We start from the raw sequence: 23843 nt of genomic DNA on the forward strand, positions 1-23843 counted from the left end.
ATCTGAAACAGAGGAAACAGAAAACCAACAGCAGAAACATTCTTTGCAAAGACAAACATAGCACTAGTGGTACATGAGTTGCTGTTGTTGTCTTCAGTCCAGAGACAGGTTTGATGCAGCCCTCCATGCTACTCTATACTGTGCGAGCTTCTTCATCTCCAAGTACCTACTGCAACCTACATCCTTCTGAATTTGCTTAGTGTATTCATCTCTTAGTCTCCCTCTATTGGTTTTACCCTCCATGCTAACCTCCAATACTAAATTGGTGATCCCTTGATGCCTCAGAACATGTCCTACCAACCGATCCCTTCTTCTAGTCAAGTTGTGCCACACATTCCTCTTCTCCCAAATTCTATTATATCCTCATTAGTTATGTGATCTACCCATCTAATCTTCAGCATTCTTCTGTAGCACCACATTTCGAAAGCTTCTATTCTCTTCTTGTCTAAACTATTTATCATCCATGTTTCGCTTCCATACATGGCTATACTGCACACAAATACTTTCAGAAATGACTTCATGACATTTAAATCTATAATGAATGTTAACAAGTTTCTCTTCTTCAGAAACACTTTCCTTGCCATTGCCAGTCTACATTTAATATCCTCTCAACTTCGACCATCATTAGTTATTTTGCTCCCCAAATAACAAAACTCATTTACTACTTAAATGTCTCATTTCCTAAACTAATTCCATCAGCATCATCTGATTTAATTTGACTACATTCCATTATACTCGTTTTGCTTTTGTTGATGTTCATCTCCTGCAGGAGTAGGTTTAATAATGAATAAAACAATAGAAATGCGGGTAAGGCGAGTAAGCTACTACAAACTAGCTCCACAAATGACGAAGAGATTCATGAAATGTATGATGAGATAAAAGCAATTATTCAGACAGTGAAGGGAGACGAAAATTTAATAGTCATGGTTGACTGGAATTCGGTAATAGGAAAAGGGAGAGAAGGAAACGTAGAAGGTGAATATGGATGTGGGGGTAAGAAATGAAAGAGGAAGCCGCCTGGTGGAATTTTGCACAGAGCACAACTTAATCATAGCTAACACTTGGTTCAAGAATCATAAAAGAAGGCTGTATACCTGGAAGAAGCCTGGAGATACTGACAGGTTTCAGATAGATTATATAATGGTAAGACAGAGATTTAGGAACCAGATTTTAAATTGTAAGACATTTCAAGGGGCAGATGTGGACTCTGACCACAATCTATTGGTTATGAACTGTAGATTAAAACTGAAGAAACTGCAAAAAGGTGGGAATTTAAGGAGATGGGACCTGGATAAACTTGACTAAACCAGAGGTTGTACAGAGTTTCAGGGAGAGCATTAGGGAACAATTGACAAGAATGTGGGAAAGAAATACAGTAGAAGAAGAATGGGTAGCTTTGGGGGATGAAGTAGTGAAGGCAGCAGAGGATCAAGTAGGTAAAAAGACGAGGGCTAATAGAAATCCTTGGGGGACAGAAGAAGTATTGAATTTAACTGACAAAAGGAGAAAATACAAAAATGCAGTAAATGAAGCAGGCAAAAAGGAATACAAACGTCTCAAAAATGAGATCTACAGGAAGTGTAAAATGAATAAGCAGGCATGGCTAGAGGACAAATTTAAGGATCTACAGGCTTATCTCACTAGAGGTAAGATAGATACTGCCTACTGGAAAATTAAAGAGACCTTTGGAGAAAAGAGAACGACTTGTATGAATATCAAGAGCTCAGATGTAAACCCAGTTCTAAGCAAAGAAGGGAAAGCAGAAAGGTGGAAGGAGTATATAGAGGGTCTATACAAGGGTGATGTACTTGAGGACAATATTATGGTAATGGAAGAGGATGTAGATGAAGATGAAATGGGAGATATGATACTGCGTGAAGAGTTTGACAGAGCACTGAAAGACCTGAGTCGAAACAAGACAACAAGACAACATTCCATTAGAACTACTGACAGCCTTGGGAGAGCCAGTCCTGACAAAACTCTACCATCTGGTGAGCAAAATGTATGAGACAGGCGAAATACCCTCAGACTTCAAGAAGAATATAATAATTACAATCCCAAAGAAAGAAGGCATTGACAGATGTGAAAATTACCGAACTATCAGTTTAATAAGTCACGGCTGCAAAATACTAATGCGAATTCTTTACAGACGAACGGAAGAACTGGTAGAAGCCGACCTTGGGGAAGATCAGTTTGGATTCCATAGAAATATGGGAACACGTGAGGCAATACTGACCCTCCGACTTATTTTAGAAGCTAGATTAAGAAAAGGCAAACCTACGTTTCTAGCATTTGTAGACTTAGAGGAAGCTTTTGACAATGTTGATTGGAAGACTCTCTCTCAAATTCTGAAGGTGTCAGGGGTAAAATACAGGGAGCGAAAAGCTATTTACAAATTGTACAGAAACCAGATGGCAGTTATAAGAGTCAAGGGGTATGAAAGGGAAGCAGTGATTGGGAAGGGAGTGAGACAGTGTTGTAGCCTATCCCCGATGTTATTCAATCTCTATATTGAGCAAGCAATAAAGGAAACAAAAGAAAAGTTCGGAGTAGGTATTAAAATCCATGGAGAAGAAATTAAAACTTTGATGTACGCCGATGACATTGTAATTCTGTCAGAGACAGCAAAGGACTTGGAAGAGCAGTTGAATGGAATGGATGTGGGCTTGAAAGGAGGATATAAGATGAACATCAACAAAAGCAAAACGAGGATAAAGGAATGTAGTCTAATTAAGTCGGGTGATGTTGAGGAATTAGATTAGGAAATGAGACACTTAAGGTAGTAAAGGAGTTTTGCTATTTGGGGAGCAAAATAACTGATGATGGTCAAAGTAGAGAGGATATAAAATGTAGATGGCAATGGCAAGGAAAGCGTTTCTGAAGAAGAGAAATTTGTTAACATCGAGTATAGATTTAAGTGGCAGGAAGTCGTTTCTGAAAGTATTTGTATGGAGTGTAGCCATGTATGGAAGTGAAACATGGATGATAACTAGTTTGGACAAGAAGAGAATAGAAGCTTTCGAAATGTGGTGTTACAGAAGAATGCTGAAGATTAGATGAGTAGATCACATAACTAATGAGGAGGTACTGAACAGGATTGGGGAGAAGAGGAGTTTGTGACACAACTTGACTAGAAGAAGGGATCGGTTGGTAGGACATGTTCTGAGGCATCAAGGGATCACCAATTTAGTATTGGAGGGCAGTGTGGAGGGTAAAAATCGTAGAGGGAGACGAAGAGATGAATACACTAAGCAGATTCAGAAGGATGTAGGCTGCAGTATGTACTGGGAGATGAAGAAGCCTGCCCAGGATAGAGTAGCGTGGAAAGCTGCATCAAACCAGTCTCTGGACTGAAGACCACAACAACAACGACGACGATGTCCATCCTTTCAAGACACTGTCCATTCTGTTCAACTGCTCTTCCAGTCCTTTTCTGTCTCTGACAGAATTACAATGTCATTGGCAAACTGCAAAGTTTTTATTTCTCATTTATGGATTTTAATTCCTATTCCAAATTTTTCTTTTGTTTCCTTTACTGATTGAATAACATCAGGGATAGTGTACAACCCTGTCTCACTCCCTTCTCAACTGCTGCTTTCCTTTCGTGCCCCTCGACATCAGTTAACAGAATTAAAAGAATCTAACAGTGAATGAGGGCCGGGTAATCCTGTAGGCTAACATATTCACTTACATTGTAGAAACATTTCTTGAGAAGAAATGATTTTAACTTTGATTTAAAGGAACTTTCCATCTGCAACATCTTTATGTATGTTGGCAGTGCATTATAACGAATGGTACCAGAGTGATTCATAAGTCTTTCAGTTAGGGTTGTTCTAACTCATTTTGTATGGAGGGACATGCAGTTGGAGTATTCGGTAAGCAGAGTTGGTTAGCAGGTCACCAAGTGGAGCTATGGTAATCAACCCATATTCGTATATGTACAAGGAGGGTACAGTAAGTGAACACAAACTTTTTAAATTGGGGCCTGCAGTTAGCCCTAGCCTAAGTGACAAGATTCGAATAGCCCTTTTCCCCAAAGTAAAAATTCATAGGTCCCCAAACGGCCATCTCCAGGTTTAATGAAATTTGGTGTGAAGGATCTATATGACCTTTGATGGGCGTAAATACCAAATTTCAGTTCAGTACCTTCAGTGGTTGAATTTTTAGGGGCTTTTAAAGAGAGGCTACTCACCTCCTCATCACATATGAGGGTGCAAATGTGCCAAGTTTACAAATCTTTTTTAAAATCTCTAGCAAACATTTGGTCATTTGCTTTAATATATATAGATAACTTTGTATGCTGAATCACATCATGGCAAAAAGTAGGGATTTAGCCACACCTAATATAGATGCAAGCCTCAAAAGTGCCTAAAAATTCATTGTGCAATTCTGAGAATCAAGGTTTGACCGACCACTGCTAGTTTTCATTTGAACCAATCACACCAAAACTTCATAGTGCTATTCCCACCCATAATGTCTATATATGTATCAAATTTAATTAACGTTGGGTGCCTACTCCTTTTTTTTATATTTTTTATTTTTATTTGCCACAGCTGGAAAGAACATATTAGCTTTCGAAAGTATATTGTTTCATTTCTGAATCTTGCATTTTGATGAGTAAGAATACCTTTCAGAAGTTATTATTTTAGTATTTTGAGAACATTGAAAAGTTAAATCTGTTGCTCATTAAGTCTCACAACACTTCCTGTAGTTACTCTTTTTATTCGATTAGCTATATAAATCAGTTTCCAATATTAATTTAACACATGCCATTAAAATAACTATAATACCCACTGCAGCAAGTTTGCAAGATAAAAACACTAAAAAGCCAGTTCCATTTTTGATTAAACAGTTCTACAATTTTGTCAATGACAGATTGTGATGGTGTGTGTAGAGTCATGAACATATGTTGCTCAGGAATCCAGCTGGTGTCTAGCAGTTGGCCAGTATAAGGAACAAACAGAACCATGTAGGTGCGTAAAGCTGATGAAATCTTGTTGTTCATGTAAAACTTCATATACGTTTCCAACCCACCAAAAATTGTCATACATATATGCAACTTACTATCTTGGTTGTAAACTAGCAATTGATACAATTGGAATTTATTAGTTATTGGGAGCTCCAACGTTAGGCGGGTGATGGAGCCCCTTAGGGAAATAGCGAGAAGGTCGGGGAAGAAGGCCAGTGTTCACTCTGTCTGCTTGCCGGGGGGTCTCATCCGAGATGTGGAGGAGGCCCTACTGGCGGCGATAGAGAGCACTGGGTGCACCCGACTGCAAATTGTTGCTCATGTCGGCACCAATGACTCCTGCCGTCTGGGTTCAGAGGCCATCCTCAGTTCGTACAGGCGGTTGGCGGAATTGGTGAAGGCGGAAAGCCTCGCTCGCGGGGTGGAATCAGAGCTAACTATTTGTAGTATCGTTCCCAGAACCGATCGCGGTCCTCTGGTTTGGAGCCGAGTGGAAGGCTTAAACCAGAGGCTCAGACGATTCTGCGGAGATCTGGGGTGCAAATTTCTCGACCTCCGCTATCGGGTGGAGAAATGTAGGGTCCCCCTGAATAGGTCAGGCGTGCACTACACGCCGGAAGCGGCTACAAGGGTAGCGGAGTACGTGTGGAGTGCACATGGGGGTTTTTTAGGTTAGAGAATCCCCTCCCTAGGCCCGACAAGACGCCTCCTGAGACGCGGCAAGATAGGAGTAGGCAAAATGCAACAGGGAATAACAATATTAATGTGCTAATAGTAAACTGCAGGAGCGTCTATAGAAAGGTCCCAGAACTGCTCTCATTAATAAACGATCACAACACCCATATAGTACTAGGGACAGAAAGTTGGCTGAAACCAGACGTAAACAGTAACGAAATCCTAAACTCAGATTGGAATGTATACCGCAGAGACAGGGTGAACAGTGAAGGGGGAGGCGTGTTTATAGCGATAAGAAGTGCAATAGTATCGAAGGAAATTGACGGAGATCCAAAATGCGAAATGATTTGGGTGAAGGTCGCGGTTAAAGCAGGCTCAGACATGGTAATTGGATGTCTCTATAGACCCGCTGGCTCAGCAGCTGTTGTGGCTGAGCACCTGAAGGATAATTTGGAAAATATTTCGAGTAGATTTCCCCACCATGTTATAGTTCTGGGTGGAGATTTTAATTTGCCGGATATAGACTGGGAGACTCAGACGTTCATAACGGGTGGCAGGGACAAAGAATCCAGTAAAATTTTTTTTAAGTGCTTTATCTGAAAACTACCTTGAGCAGTTAAACAGAGAACCGACTCGTGGCGATAACATATTAGACCTTCTAGTGACAAACAGACCCGAACTATTTGAAAAAGTTAACGCAGAACAGGGAATCAGCGATCATAAAGCGGTTACAGCATCGATGATTTCAGCCGTAAATAGGAATATTAAAAAGGGTAGGAAGATTTTTCTGTTTAGAAAAAGTGACAAAAAGCAGATTTCAGAGTACCTGTTGGCTTAACACAAAAGTTTTGTCTCAAGTACTGATAGTGTTGAGGATCAGTGGACAAAGTTCAAAACCATCGTACAATATGCGTTAGATGAGTATGTGCCAAGCAAGATCGTAAGAGATGGAAAAGAGCCACCGTGGTACAACAACCGAGTTAGAAAACTGCTGCGGAAGCAAAGGGAACTTCACAGCAAACATAAACATAGCCAAAGCCTTGCAGACAAATAAAAATTACGCGAAGCGAAATGTAGTGTGAAGAGAGCTATGCGAGAGGCGTTCAATGAATTCGAAAGTAAAGTTCTATGTACTGACTTGGCAGAAAATCCTAAGAAATTTTGGTCTTATGTCAAAGCGGTAGGTGGATCAAAACAAAATGTCCAGACACTCTGTGACCAAAATGGTACTGAAACAGAGGATGACAGACTAAAGGCCGAAATACTAAATGTCTTTTTCCAAAGTTGTTTCACAGAGGAAGATTGCACTGTAGTTCCTTCTCTAGATTGTCGCACAGATGACAAAATGGTAGATATCGAAATAGACGACAGAGGGATAGAGAAACAATTAAAATCGCTCAAAAGAGGAAAGGCCTCTGGACCTGATGGGATACCAGTTCAATTTTACACAGAGTACGCGAAGGAACTTGCCCCCCTTCTTGCAGCGGTGTACCATAGGTCTCTAGAAGAGCGTAGCGTTCCAAAGGATTGGAAAAGGGCACAGGTCATCCCCGTTTTCAAGAAGGGACGTCGAACAGATGTGCAGAACTATAGACCTATATCTCTAACGTCGATCAGTTGTAGAATTTTGGAACACGTATTGTGTTCGAGTATAATGACTTTTCTGGAGACTAGAAATCTACTCTGTAGGAATCAGCATGGGTTTTGAAAAAGACGGTCATGTGAAACCCAGCTCGCGCTATTCCTCCACGAGACTCAGAGGGCCATAGACACGGGTTCACAGGTAGATGCCGTGTTTCTTGACTTCCGCAAGGCGTTCGATACAGTTCCCCACAGTCGTCTAATGAACAAAGTAAGAGCATATGGACTATCAGACCAATTGTGTGATTGGATTGAGGAGTTCCTAGATAACAGGACGCAGCCTGTTATTCTCAATGGAGAGAAGTCTTCCGAAGTAAGAGTAATTTCAGGTGTGCCGCAGGGGAGTGTCATAGGACCGTTGCTATTCGCAATATACATAAATGACCTGGTGGATGACATCGGAAGTTCACTGAGGCTTTTTGCAGATGATGCTGTGGTGTATCGAGAGGTTGTAACAATGGAAAATTGTACTGAAATGCAGGAGGATCTGCAGCGAATTGATGCATGGTGCAGGGAATGGCAACTGAATCTCAATGTAGACAAGTGTAATGTGCTGCGAATACACAGAAAGATAGATCCTTTATCATTTAGCTACAAAATAGCAGGTCAGCAACTGGAAGCAGTTAATACCATAAATTATCTGGGAGTACGCATTAGGAGTGATTTAAAATGGAATGATCATATAATGTTGATTGTCGGTAAAGCAGATGCCAGACTGAGATTCATTGGAAGAATCCTAAGGAAATGCAATCCGAAAACAAAGGAAGTAGGTTACAGTACGCTTGTTCGCCCACTGCTTGAATACTGCTCAGCAGTGTGGGATCCGTACCAGATAGGGTTGATACAGGACATAGAGAAGATCCAACGGAGAGCAGTGCGCTTCGTTACGGGATCATTTAGTAATCGCGAAAGCGTTACGGAGATGATAGATAAACTCCAGTGGAAGACTCTGCAGGAGAGACGCTCAGTAGCTCGGTACGGGCTTTTGTCAAAGTTTCGAGAACATACCTTCACCGAAGAGTCAAGCAGTATATTGCTCCCTCCTACGTATATCTCGCGAAGAGACCATGAGGATAAAATCAGAGAGATTAGAGCCCACACAGAGGCATACCGACAATCCTTCTTTCCACGAACAATACGAGACTGGAATAGAAGGGAGAACCGATAGAGGTACTGAAGGTACCCTCCGCCACACACCGTCAGGTGGCTTGCGGAGTATGGATGTAGATGTAGATGCTTCAATGGCAGTAAATCTGCTTCAACGGCAATAAATGTGAATGCTGTGACATCATTGGAAACTCTGCTTACTTTGGTCTGATTACAATTAATTGGCTAAAATTTATGATTTTTCTCTTGTTCCAGCAATTGTCTCTCCCCTGGCAACTTTGTTTCTTGGCCAGGCTAAATTTTTTCAATTTCTTCTTTTGGTACATAAAAAAACTATGGCTGAAATACTATCATCACAGAATTTGAACAAATCATATGGAGTCAATATTTGGTTATCTGACAGCCCCTATAGACTAGCATGAGCTAATAGTCTTTTTGCTGTTCCCACAATGCCCTCACAAGGCAATTTACCATGGCTTGTTTAAAAAAAAAAAATCCATTTGGCAGTGATGGCAAAATCCTTTTTGTATTGATGAAAGTTTTGAAATTCTTATAATGAGCTGCTAAACTGTCACTAAAGAAATAAATGCTCTTAATGTTTTCAGTCTTTGTGTTTAAATATGCTATTAACGTTATTTGAAAGGCACGGACAGCAATGGCATTACGACAGAGACAGTTGCTGCTTATACGACTCGTGATACTTTGATACTCTTTGCCACCAAAGTAGACAACAAATGGATGTAGTGTGGTCTAGCTATTCTCCCAATGAAATCCTTGCACAGCATCTTGAACATCAAATGAATAATTCTCAGCAATATCTATCTATATAATTAATTCATTTTATACAAGATATCCTTTCAGCTGCTAAGGTAGTTTTCATAATCAGTCCCTCCATGAAATCTTCTGACGTGTCTCCAATGTGTGTCTGTCAGTATGGCTCAATTGCTTGTATTCCATTGTTTCTTCAGGATCACAGTCTTTAAGTGTCTTCAAGAAAAGCCTCTAGTTGCAGTTTTTTGGACGTGCCTCACAACATTGCAACACACAATCTTTTGATGCAAAACTGCATACAGTTTTTTCTATCAAATCCTTGTAGTCATCTTGGAAAGATGCTGCTGAAGCCAACATTAATTTCACATTTTGATGAATTGCACGTATATATCCTGAATGTGATCCAGAAGCACCAATGGTAGTACACCATTTTGGCCTGAACTCACAAAATTTTGAGAAGATCAAGAAGATAATAACACCAACAGAACACTGAGACACCATTTTCCAACTGCACACTTCAAGAACTTAGCTAAATAAGTGTAAGTAGTCAGTTGTTGGTGTAAGGGGGAAGACAACAATCAGATTTTTATCTGGTCCCCCAAGCAAAGATATTGCAGGCCACAAAATGGAAAAATTAAAAAAAATCCATTTTTAGAAATAGTGTATATTTTTAAGTGTAAGTTGCTCACCATTGATACTCTATAAAAAGTAATTATACTATACAATGCAATAGCAGAAAAAATATTAAAGCTGTGAAATTAATCTTTCTTTGGAAAACTACTGTTCAAAAATTGAGTTTTTTTAATTTATGGTTGATAACTTTGAACTATTAAAAATATATTAAAGAATACATTCATCTAAGTGATAATGATGTTAATTTGTAGTGTGTTGAACTAAATGCATTTTATCTGAAAGGCTTAGGAAAATCCACTACTGAATAATTGTAAAAAATGTAGATGCTTGCAAGTGCGAAAAAATGCATGCAGCCTAGAACAAATATGGCTGCTGTTTTAAAATAATATACAATAAATTTTTTAAAAAATATTTTTGTACCTACGGAACATTGGGGAATTCACCCAGCAAATATAAATTTTTTCTGAGATGGTCAAGCAACCAGTGCTGGACTACTTGGTATGGATTGACCCTTCAGCAATATCTGCATGGCTCACACCAACAGCTGTGGCAATTATCTTAGTAAGGCTGCGTTGGGCTTTCAGAAATTTTCACTTTGTGTGTCCAAATGAATCCCTTTTGCTGCTCCATTGAAGCTTTGATGGTGACTTTTGAAGTGATGACGATAATAAAGTATTAGCAGTAAAGCAAGCATCAACAACATCCATGTCTTCAGTGGATGCTGATTCTTGCTTATCCTGGTGGGGTGATCCGTTATGGGCCATTCATGTCTATATTTGGCACAAATTTTCTGACCAGCTTTTAACACTTCATTAGTCAGCAACTTCAACCTATCAGATATGCAATGGTTATTGGTGTTAAAACATTCTTGGTTACATGTTTTTCTTTGCAAAATTGGTTGCAGCATGTCTTCAGCAGAAATTAAAATTTTGTCAACGACAAGGCATTACAGTATGAACAAATTTGATCATCTCCAGTAGAATAAAGCCCAGACTATGCCATAGAAGCTCCTTGTCCGTTGGTGACCTGTCCTTAAATGGTTGTAGGTGACTTTTGCCACAGTAGAATGGAGGCGACTTATGACAATCAGCTGCATCTGATCCACCACAGTGCCAGAGCTCATGGGTCTCTTCATTCATTTTATAGAACAGTTTATTAACCTGTAACAATTATTTTTGAAAGCTCATGAATATCCAGGTTTGAAGCATAATGGAAGATGCTGTTACACACGGTGATTCATATCAATCATTCTCTTAAAATATCACAGTTTTTGTAATTTACCTGTAACAGAACAATGATTATACATGATTGACTCAGTGCTCAATGCTACAACTGTACAATGTCAACACCAAAGATAACACCACACAGAAGATTGCCACAGAGAAAATTACCAATAATGAAAGCAACCAAGTAGTGTGATTCAACAGTGTATAACAGCGAGTATAGAGCCTTAAAATACTATTGCTGCTCTGTAATGCCCAAGGAAACTGAGTGACAGTGTGTATATGAACCACTATGTATTGTAGGGATAAAATATTCTAAAGCGGCGTAGCATTTCATGTTATCATCTAGATTTTGTAACGTTAAGATCATTTTATGAGGTTTCATTATATGTATATTCTGTACTGTAAAATAATATAAAAGTACTTCTTGTTAACATAGTTACATTTCCTAAACCACACGCAGATCTTCTGCTATTAAGATATACTACAAGTTATACATATTTGATTTACAGTTGCAAACAGCGTTAATTTTTTGCACATTTATTGATAATTCAGTTTCCCTACCTTTGGTAGATATTCTTACTCATAAAAATGCAAGATCCAGAAATTAAACAATATAGCTTTAAAAGCTTAAAGCATGCACTTTTCATCTGTGGCAAAAAAAAAAAAAAAAAAAAAGAGGGGGGGGGAGGGAATTGAACGAGACACAGTTGAAAAATTGCCCCCTCAAAACACCCTAAAACTTGCACATAGAAAATTTTGGTCAATGTTGCAGATGCATATCATTCCATCTAGGCGTCCAATGGTAATTAAATTTGATCCATATATAGACACTATATGTGGGAATAACCCTATGTAGTTTTGTGGTGTGATGGATTCATACGAAAAGTAGCAGTGGTCGGTCAAACTTTGGCTCTCAGAATTGCACGACGAATTTTTTAGCCACCTTAGAGGATTTATCTATATTTAAGAGTGACTAAATCCCTAAGTTTTGCCATGGTGTGATTCAGCATATTAAAGCAAATGACCAAATGTTTGCCAGAACTTTTAAAAATGTGTAGCAAACTTGACACATTTACACCTTTGTATGTGTTGCGAAGGTGAGTACTCTCTCTTTAAAAGCCTCAAAAAATTCAACCACTGAAGGTACTGAACTGAAATTTGGTATATAACCTTCAAAGACAATATAGAACCTTTACAACATATTTCATTATATTTGGAGATCGTAAAGTGGGGACAGTTTGTAATACTGGTTCCTTTGATGTGGAATGACCCTTTAATCAACTATTAATGTTCCCTCGGAAAACTATTCCATAAGCTACAGGTGACTGGAAGTAACTAAAATAGGCCATTCTAGCACCATCAGAGAAGCAATCATTAGAAATTATTCTCAGAGAAAAACATGCAGAAGTGAGTTTCTGGGAGAGATTAGTTAAATGGTCTTTCCAGTTTGTCTTGGTCAACATACAATCCTAAAAGTTTTGTGCATCGTACCCTTTCTAACTCGTAACAGGCCAGTACCAGATGGAGATCATGGTTTTAACTCTTCTTCCCAAATTGTATGTAGTTTCTTTTCTTCACAATTAGGGTAAGCCTGTTGGCAGTGAACCACGAATAAAAGGACTTTACCAGTTGTAGTGGACAGAGATTCCTTAATGTCACTCACTATTACACTAGGTCATCTGCAGGCAACATTATTTTGGCTGCAGTGCCCGAGGTGTGTGTATAATTTTTGTAAATAAGGAATTTGGGGGGGGGGGGGGGGGTGAACACACCACCCTTGGGGTACACCTATTTACTCTTTCCTTGCATTGGATACTAATCTGATTTTATGATTAGCATGAGCTGATGTGAGCTACACAACCTGTACTCTAGTTTGAAAATATGATAGAACCTACCTGTTTTCTATTCCTTTTATCCCCATTGCATCCAGTTTATTGAAAAGGATTTCATGATTAATCATATTGAAAGTTTTGGAAAGATCTGAATTAACTTTGTTATTGTTATTCAAATTATTGTCTATTTAATCATGGTAATCATTTATCAGCTCCTATACTTATACCTGTTTGAAAGCCACGTTAATTATTATTTGGTAGGCTGTGGTCATGTAAGTACTTGGCAATTCGTTGTTTCATTAATCTCTCAATTACTTTAGCGGATGCTGAGAGAAGTGAAATGGCTCACTAATGTCTAACTTTGTCTTTTACCACACTTGAATAAAGATGTCACTTTCAGTTTTTTAACCTTTTGGGGTACACTCTCTCTGTGCATGATAAATTAAAAATGTAAGCAAAGGGCTTTGCAATTTATGAAGCAGTAGAGATAATAAGTGACACTGGAACATCATCTACACCAGCTGACATTTTGCATTTTAGTCTTTTGATCACCTTTACTACTTCATGCTCATTAGTTGGAACTAACGTCATGCCGTATACTAGTGTGCAAAGCCTAAATTTATCCTGATTGGTGAAATTTAAGCGAAGTGTTTGGGAAGCTTTTATAAAGTAATCATTTATGTAATTTGGCAGTCTTTTTTGCCAGTACTGGATCATCAGCTTTTGTAAGAGTGTTTCATGCTCTTTGTGTATCTTCCATGTTTCACTTTTTACAATCACCGACAGATTTTGATTTGTTGCCCTTCATTCTTATTGTGTTATCATTTCTAAGAAGCTTTGCCTTTGTAGTTTGTATTCTTATATTTTCTTACAAGGCTTTACATATTTTATAAACTGGGTATCTGTGTATCTTTTCATTTGAGAACTGAACATTTGTAAAATCCTGCAGGAAATCATAATGCCTGGTGTAATCCAGGAACTAGATTTAGTGACCTGACATGAATGGGCTCTGGTTGGAAAACACATTTAAGAATTGGACATAAGTATTGAAAAATTATAAGTGTTGCTAGTGAGGGGCTATCACTCACTGACGAATATGATTGTCTTCTTCGAAACACAGTTTCTATGGGATGTTAAATGACTGTAGAGGCCAATCCTGAAGTTTCAGATTTTTCCACGTATTTGACACACATTTGTTCTGGTGAGGACTGGCTGCATAACGTTGCTTATGTTCAGGAGTTGCTGCTGTTTCCTAGCATTGTACTTGTCAGTTTTTGTTTTCCACCTCAGTTGCTCAAAGTGCTGAATATCTTCCCAGACACTGTGACACCATACTGGACAGTTAAGTCTAGTAATTTCCCCAGTTATCAATTTCAATTTGAAATCTTTTCATGTTGTCCTCTAATAAATCTTTTCTGTGGTCTCTTTTTTCCATCATTCAGCTGGGAATACATAATTTGTTTTGGTAAATGGGGTTCAGGCATACAAACTACGTGGCTTGTCCAATGGAGTTGATATTTGATGATTGTAGAGTTTCAGTCTTTCAGAACACTGATGTTAGTGCGTCAATCTTGCCATTTTACCCTTAGGATCCTTCTCAGGTGTACTGATGGTACAGACGTTGTATGTGCCTTCTGTAAGTAGCCCGCGCTACACATCCATACGTGAGAGATGGTGTAACATTAGCCTGGTATCCAAAGATCTTGGTCTTAATGCTGATGTTATGGTCAAGCATTGTCAGTACTTGTCTGTGAAAGCACTTTGGACCAGGATTCATTACTTGGGTTACCAACAAAACTAGCACAATTTTCTGCACAAAAATTTCTTTTATAAGAAAGAACTACATTCCTTTCTTTTATGGCTATAACTAGCATTATAAGGATGAGGCGTTATGATCAGATAATCCTAAGTCAGTATTAATAACTCTGTGTAATCATATTTGAAAGTATGTTGTCTATAAGACAATCCATTCTACTTGTTATTCTTGTGGTGCTGTTTATAAGAGGAAACGACTGAAATCTTGTGATTCATTAAGAAACAGCTTCCAAGGTGCAGAGTTGTGCATAAGGTCTGTATTGAAGTCTTCAGACAATTATAGTGCCGTTTTCTGTAAACATAATGTCCAGCAGTGACACCAGTTTATTAGTTCATGTGTCTTATGTTCCCACTAAGTTCTCTATAAACTGCTATAACCATAATGTTACCAGCTCCCCATGCAATTGAATAGCAGGAGCTTCAAAATGCTTTTAATACCCAAAACTTCTGCCATACACCTCCTTTTATATTCCATATTTAAGGAAAATGCAAACTCCATGACTTTTGAAACCCTTTCTACAAAACTGAAAAACTTGATATGGTTAATATCAATAAAACTCAGATATAGATCTCTGCACCAGTGCTCCATTACACACATACATCCAATATTGACATCTTTAACATCAATTTCATGTTCAGAAGAGTTATTTCTCAGACTCTGCATATGATAGCTTAAAATATGAAAACCGCTAGGATGGAGACTGTGGGCAGTTGTACTTATATATTGCCTTGTCATGGCTAATGCTGTTTTGAGGCAGGGTACCAAAAATCGTTAAACGCTTAGGGTTTTCTGCACCTTGCAGACCTTTCTTTTGGCTGCATTGTAGTGCATTCCACAGTAGCTACTGGTGAGGCTGAATCAGCAGCTAACAGCAAATGCTCAGCTACTGCAGTTGTCTGAGCTCCAACTGCCGGAGCAAGGTCCTCCGCTGCCAGTGAACAGTTCCCATCGCCGATAGTGTGTCTCCCCCCTGATGCCAGGCATCATACTCCCCATTTCATGCCGCAAACTACCGAATCAGTCTTGAAAAATCGTCCTTGTCCTTTGAAATAAAATCTGACTTGATGGCAGACCAGCAGTACAGAACTCTGTCAATTGCAGGAAGTAGTGAAAGCCATCTCATACGGACGTGTCTTAATATTTCCTTAAACTCTGAAAATTGCATCAGTGAGTGATTGAAGCAGAAGACCCAAATTCATTGTAGATTTTGAGAATTATTGCATCTACATAATAATGAAATGTGTTAAGACCATGTTTTGCAGAATTATTTATGACGTGGCAGTTGCAGTTAGCTCTCAGAATGGATTTTTGTGTTTCGGTAATACAAAAACCAAATGGTTTTTGCCATGGAGTTCATTGGAGCATTGCCAGCACTGTATGTACTTACTTGATTCAGATGAAAGCCGTTAGATTCTGTAATGTTCTTCATTGCATGGAAAATGTCTTTGCAGGTTTCTTTGGAGTCTTAATAAAAGTCCAGCAATTTCTTTGGTACCCTGTGGCTAACATCAAAGTACTGAAATGTATCAGTAAAAGGTTTTATGAAGTTCGCCTTTGACTAAATCTTGACTGTATGGGTCAAGAAAATTTTCAGAGATAGATAAACAATTTTAGGTGCAATATTACTGTCTGGAAACAAGTAATAATTCAATTTCATTTTTAAATCCAGTGACTTATAGCTAAGGTTAGGTTTTACATGTTTCACACTGTGATAAACAGATGGAACTTTAGTATATGTCATGACATCATCTTCAGATGTATATTTCTTCATGAAGGACATTGTAACAGTTTTATGTTTACAACACTGATGTTGTACCAGAATGTGTTTTTGTATTTTCTGATGATCCACTACAGCTTTTCTTCTTTAAAAGTTTATTGAAAAGTTGGCAGGGTAAGTCAAACACTTTGCTGTGAAGTCACTTTCTTTCATCAACCATGTGGAAAAATCTTATGTTTTCCGACCATTCTTTGCTGAAAGCTACATATCTTTTAACTTTGTTCTTCGGACCAGATGAATTTGACGAACTGTCTCGGTTATTAGAGGAAGGGCAAAACCTCTTTTCTGAACACTGATCTTTTCTAATTCTAAAATGCTTAAACTGGACATGAAATGCAATGATCGGAGGAGGAAATTTTTACCTTGACAATTGACGGTTGAAAGGTGTTTAATTTGACATCCTCTTAATTGTTTATCGTCCACATTGCATTTCCATACAAGGCTATACTCCAGACAAATACTTTCAGAAAAGACTCCTAATTTAATTTCCTTGGCAGTTCCTGATTTAATTTGACTACATTGCATTACCATATTTTGCTTTTGTTAATATTCATTTTATGCCCTCCTTTCAAGATGCTGTCAATGCCATTGAACTGCTCTTCAAAAGTCTTTTGCTGTATTTGACAAAATTACAGTGTCATTGGCAAACCTCAAAGCTTGTCTTTCTTCTCCAAATTATTCTTTGGTTCCTTTTCTGCTTGCTCAGTTTACAGATAGAATAACATTGTGGAAAAGCAAAAACCCTGTCCAACTCCTTTCTTAACTGCCGCTCACCTTTCTTGCCCCTCAACTCTCGTAATTGCCGTCTGGTTTCTTTACAAGTTGTATATAACCTTTCACTCCCTGTATTTTACCCCCAGTACCAACAGAATTTTTAAATATATTGCAGCCAACATTGTTACAAGCTTTCTCCAAGTCTACAAAACATAGGTTTACTTTCCCTTAATCTATCTTCTAAGATAAGTCATAGGGTCAGTATTGCATCATGTGTTCCTCCATTTCTCTAGAATCCAATTTGACCTTTCTTGAGGTCAGCTTCTACCAGTCTTTCCATTCTTCTGTAAATAACTTATTAAGTCGATAGTTTGATGATATTCACACCTGTCAGCACTTCTTTCTTTGGAATTGGAATTATTGCACTCTTCTTGAAGTCCAAGGGTATTTTGCATATCTCATAAATCTTGCATATCAGGTGGAATAGTTTTGTTGGGCTGGCTCTCAAGAATATCAGTAGTTCTAACGGAATGTTGCCTACTCCCAGGGCCTTGTTTTGATGTAGGTGTTCCAGGCCCTGCCAAATTCTTCTTGCAGTATCACTTCTCCTATATCATTGTAATCGAGGTCCTCTTCCCTTTATGTAATGTTGCCTTCAAGTTCATTTCCCTAGTATAATCCCTCTATGCAGGGTGTTACGAAAAGGTACGGCCAAACTTTCAGGAAACATTCCTCACACACAAATAAAGAAAATATGTTATGTGGACATGTGTCCAGAAACGCTTAATTTCCATGTTAGAGCTCATTTTAGTTTCATCAGTATGTACTGTACAACGTGATCAAATTGTAAATTTTCACTATCAACATGGGTGGGCTGACGAGAATCCGCATGCAATTGTGCAATCACGTCATCAACACAGATTTTCTGTGAACGTTTGGGCAGGCATTGTTTGTGATGTCTTGATTGGGCCCCATGTTCTTCCACCTACACTCAATGGAGCACGTTATCATGATTTCATACAGGATACTCTACCTGTGCTGCTAGAACATGTGCCTTTACAAGTACGACACAACATGTGGTTCATGCACGATGGAGCTCCTGCACATTTTAGTCGAAGTGTTTGTACGCTTCTCAACAACAGATTTGGTGACCGATGGATTGGTACAGGCGGACCAATTCCATGGCCTCCGCGCTCTCCTGACCTCAACCCTCTTGACTTTCATTTATGGGGGCATTTGAAAGCTCTTGTCTACGCAACCCCGGTACCAAATGTAGAGACTCTTCGTGCTCGTATTGTGGACGGCTGTGATACAATACGCCATTCTACAGGGCTGCATCAGCGCATCAGGGATTCCATGCGGCGGAGGGTGGATGCATGTATCCTCGCTAACGGAGAACATTTTGAACATTTCCTGTAACAAAGTGTTTGAAGTCACGCTGGTACGTTCTGTTGCTGTGTGTTTCCATTCCATGATTAAGGTGATTTGAAGAGAAGTAATAAAATAAGCTCTAACATGGAAAGTAAGCGTTTCCAGACACATGTCCGCATAACATATTTTCTTTCTTTGTGCATGAGGAATGTTTCATGAAAGTTTGGCCGTACCTTTTTGTAACACCCTGTATAGTTCTTCCACCTTTTAGCTTTCCTATCTTTGCTTCATTTGCTGCATTTTTATGTTTTTCCCTTTCATCAGTTAAATTCAGTATCTCTTCTGCTATACAGGGATTTGTACTAGACCTTGCCTTTTTATATATTTGATCCTGTGCTACATTTACTGTTTCATCTCTCAAAGCTACCCATTCATTGTCTGCTCTATTCCTTTTCAGTCGATTTTGGCCCAGTGCTCCCTCTGCCACTCTCACCATCCTCTGGTTCTTTCAACTTATCTAGGTCTCATCTCCATAATTTTCTAACTTTCTCAGTTTTAATCTACAGTTCTTAACCATTAAATTGTGGTCAGAGTCCACATCAGCCCCTGGAAATGTCTTAAAATTTAACATCAAGTTCCAGAATTTCTGTCTTCCATAATGTAATCGATCTGAGACTTTCCAGTGTCTCCAGGTCTCTTCCACATACACAACCTTCTTTCATGATTCATAAACCAAGTTTTAAAGGTGATGAAATTATGCTGTGTGAAAAATTAGAGCAGACGGTTTCCTCTTTCAGTCCTTTCACCAAGTGCATACTTTTTCTTCTCTTTCTCTTACTAGTGCCAAGTTCCAGTCCCCAGCACAGTTTTATTTTCCTCTTCCTTAACTAATTGAATAACTCCTTCTATGTCCTACTTTCTTTCAGTCTCATCACTGCGGAGCTAGTGTCATATAATGTTGTACTACTGTGATGGGTGTTGACTTTGTATCTATCATGGTTATGATAATGCATTCATGATGCTGTATATTGTCTTATTCATTATTAGACTCAATCCTATATTACCCCTGTTTGATTTTATATTTGTAATCCTATACTCACCTGACAAGAAGTCCTGTTCATCCTGCCACTGAACTTCACTAATCCCAACTGTATCTGACTTTGATGTGTCCATTTCCCTTTTTAAATTTTCTAACCTATTTGCCTGATTTAGAGACCTAACATTCCACACTTTGACCCGTAAATAGCCTACATTCTCCTAAGTAACTTAGCTGCAGCCATTCTAGGTATTTTGAACGGTGAGACAGCAGCCATTATGTATGTATTAAATATAAAAAAAAACTGAAACATTGAATTCTAGCTGTTGTTGTGTGTTAGTCGTGAAGTGGAGTGAAGACTGGTTATTTTTCATATGACTTATACATGTTTTGTCATATTAAAATTCAAATACTACTTAGAATAGAGGGCATATTATATCGCAGAAACTGGTAGGCTATAAAATAAATAGGAGGTGAACAAACAGTTGACAGCTGTTTTTATATTTCCTCTTGAGAAGTCTCCACCTGGAGATCCAAATCAGGGACTATTTTACTTCCAGAATAGTTTACCCAAGAGGAGGCATTATCATGTAATCATACAGGGAAGTTGCACACCCTTGGGGAAAATAATGGCTGTAGTTTTCTCTTGCTTTTAGTTGATTGCAGAACACGCACATGGCCATGTGGGTTGATGTTACAAAGTCAAATCAGTCAGTCATCCAGACTGTTGCCCCTTCATCTACTAAAAAGACTGCTACCTCTCTTCAGGAACCAGACGTTTGTCTGGCATCTTAACAGCTACCCCACCATGACAAGGTCCATGTTATTAAAAACAAATTATGTGAAGTATTTCATTCTTAAATAACATTCCATAGTGTGAGGAGTATGCACATTTTCAAAAAGTAATGAAAGTTTTTGTTTTTCCAAAAACTTACCTTTATATATTCTCAAAGTTTCTTCCACCAATTTTTGTTCTCATAGTTCTCTCCTGCAGTGTGTATCTTAGAGTACGATTTCAACCCACCCTGTGAAGAATTCACAAAATGCAACTTGGGGAACATTGTTTACGAGTGTATCAAACAGGCAGAGTCAGCTATCCTTGTTCAGGAAATTCAAAATGATATCCATATAAATCTCATGAGCCAGGTCTGGGGTGCAAAGTGCATGCAGAAATGTTCAGGCTCAGCAGGAGAAAATTACTGTGTTGTCCAACATGTGAGGCATGTTATTGTGAAACACAATCCCGCACTAGCTCGCTGATAACCACGCAGTTGAGCGCCCCACAAACCAAACCCGCACTAGCTGGATCCTCTCAACATACGCACATGCATGCATGCATGGGTGCCCACCTCCCCCTCACACACACACACACACACACACACACACACACACACACACACACACACACCTGAATATTGATTTCAGTCTACTGGAGAAAAATTTAGGCAGCATACCGAGCCTTCAGTTTTTGTGTTAGAGATTTTATATATGGTATCCACTAACTGCAGCCATAACTAATATGTGAAGACTGTCATGTTAGATAGTACATATGCCATATCACCAACAAGTGTCATCTTCAACAATTCTCAAAACAGAAAATGTATTTCCTTTGGTAGCAGCCATTATTTGGAACTTGTACCAGTTTTTAATCTCAAAGAGAATGTCGTTTATTTTTAAGTTGAAGGAACCAATGGAGGATTACTGAAATATGAAGTGAAGAATCACCAGTTGTTTAATGCAATGTTAACGCATTGATTAACACTCAGAGCTACCTTAAAGTAATAAAAAGTAACCATACATATTTGCTAAAATTGACAGAATAGTTGGTGGCAGACAAAAGTAGCTTCCTACTTATTACTTTCGATAGATACCATAAGTGGAAATACTGGCTCAGTATTCAGATAGTCTTGGTGTTTACAGTGATCATTATTTATGAGTTTATGTTTGTGGAGCATAATGGTTGCAATAAGCATGATTATCTTTTTCATACAGAGTAATACTGTCGGCATGCAGTCCTTATTTTCGTGCTATGTTTACTGGGGAGCTGGCAGAGTCACGTCAGACAGAAGTTACTATCAGAGATATAGACGAGCTGGCAATGGAGCTGCTGATTGATTTTTGTTACACGTCTCACATTGTGGTTGAAGAAGGAAATGTGCAGACCCTCCTTCCTGCCGGTGAGATGTCTGTTATATTACTGTGTCTGTTAGAATACTGTACTACTTACAAATTTGGAACATTTAAAGGTTCTGTGTAGTTTTCATAGCAAATGCTTTAATTTTGAATCGGTAACATCAATACTATTAACTGTGCTTAACTGCTAATTCTGTCTTTAAACTAAAGATTAGTGCTTCAGTTAAATAGACACAATATTTGAAAATTAAGATATAGAAAATGTGTTTTTCTCATACAAAAGATAAATTGCAATGAGCCCTCAAATGTTTGTATGAACAATGTCGTTACTGTCATTTGTTTAGGTAGATGCAGTATTTCTTGATTTCCATAAAGCATTTGACTCATTACCACACCTATGCTTATAGTCAAAAGTACAAGCTTATGAGATATCAAGTGAAATTTTTGGCTGGATTGAGAACTTTTTGGTAGGGAGGACACAGCATGTTATCTTGGATGGAGAGTCATCACCAGTTGTTGAAGTAACTTCACATGTGCCCCAGGGAAGTGTGTTGGGGCCCTTGCTGTTCATGTTGCATATTAATGACCTTGCAGACAATATTAACAGTGATCTCAGACTTTTTACAGATGATGCTGTCATCTCTAATACAGCAATGTCTGAAAGAAGCTGCATAGATATTCAGTCAGATCTTGATAAGATTTCAAAGTGCTGCAAAGATTGGCAACTTGCTTTAAATGTTCAAAAATGTAAAATTGTGCATTTCACAAAATGAATAAATGTAATATTCTACGATTATAATATCAATGAGTCACGGTTGGCATCTGCCAACACATAAAAATACCTGGATGTAACACTTTGCAGGGATGTGAAATGGAATGATCACATAGGCTCAGTTCAGGGCAATGCATATGGTAGACATTAGTTTGTTGGTCGAATACTGGGGAAGTGCAATCAGTCTACAAAGGAGACTTGTATAAAATAGGACTAACAGGTGATATTGCACATATACAGAGAAGAGCAGCATGAGTGGTCAGTGGTTTGTTTGAGCCATGGGATTGTGTCGCAGAGATAATGAAGAAACAGAACTAGCAGACTCTTGAAGATAGTTTATGCCTATCTCGAGAAAGTCTACTAACAAAGTTCCAAGAATGGGCTTTAACTGATGACTAGGAATATACTACAACCCCATATGTATTGCTCATATAGGGATCGTAAGGATAAGATTAGAATAATTACTGCACACATAGAGGCATTCAAACAATCATGTTTCCAACACTCCATGCATGAATGGGACGGGAAGAAACCCTAATAGCTGATACCATAGGTCGTACTCTCTGCCGTGCACTTCACAGTGGTTTGAAGAGTATAGCTGTAAATGTAGAAACCATTGGTACTTTACATGTACCTTCTAAGTTCTGTGTAGGGAACAAGATATTTCATAACTATTTTTTACATTGCTATGGTGGAACTGAATCTGATTTAGTAATATATATTATGAACTTGTCAGTTATACAGATCATTTGTATAACTGGGTGAGCAATAAGAAAATTCATATTAATGAGATAGTATTGGAAAAATAGTTCGAAGTTTTCGTAATGAAATCCAAAAACTGTGTTTGCTAAATTCTATTCATTCTGTGATTCTTCATTCTTGAGGAAGAATGGGATAAGTGTTAAGAGATTGCTGAGAAAAAGCTTAGCAGGAGCACAGTTGTAATGACGAAATTGTTGATGTAATATTAGTTTCAGTAATGAATAACAAACTTCCTTTAAGTAAATTCATCTTCCATCGAGTATTTACTATATGGTTTGTCTATGTTTCATGTAATGTAGCTACATTTATTAGCTAATATTTTATTGGTTTGTGCATAATAATCTAAAAGTGTGAATAACAAAATATTTGTTTGTTTTACGATTGCTTTGTTTATCAGCCTGCTTGCTGCAGTTGGCAGAAATACAGGATATATGTTGCGAGTTCCTAAAACGTCAGCTGGATCCATCGAATTGTTTGGGTATTCGTGCATTTGCTGACACACATTCATGCCGAGAGTTGTTAAGGATAGCTGATAAGTTTACTCAACATAATTTTCAGGAGGTATTGTTTTGTGTACTACCTTTGCTTACTAAGCAAATTTTTATTAA

General features: G+C 38.4%; 1 protein-coding gene across 2 annotated transcripts in view; it reads left to right on the forward strand.

Annotated features, from left to right (window-relative positions):
- LOC126088574 (kelch-like protein diablo) overlaps positions 1 to 23843 on the forward strand; it is a 74489-nt gene that overhangs the window by 4751 nt on the left and 45895 nt on the right. For both annotated transcript variants that reach the window (XR_007519970.1, XM_049906768.1), the window contains exons 3-4: positions 21561 to 21745; positions 23633 to 23796. Coding sequence is in view for 1 of the 2 variants with exons in the window: in XM_049906768.1 (XP_049762725.1) it covers positions 21561 to 21745; positions 23633 to 23796 (349 nt within the window). In the remaining variant the exon portion in view is untranslated. The remainder of the gene's footprint in view (positions 1 to 21560; positions 21746 to 23632; positions 23797 to 23843) is intronic.

Source organism: Schistocerca cancellata, chromosome 6 (assembly GCF_023864275.1).
Source record: "Schistocerca cancellata isolate TAMUIC-IGC-003103 chromosome 6, iqSchCanc2.1, whole genome shotgun sequence".
NCBI lineage: Eukaryota > Metazoa > Arthropoda > Insecta > Orthoptera > Acrididae > Schistocerca > Schistocerca cancellata.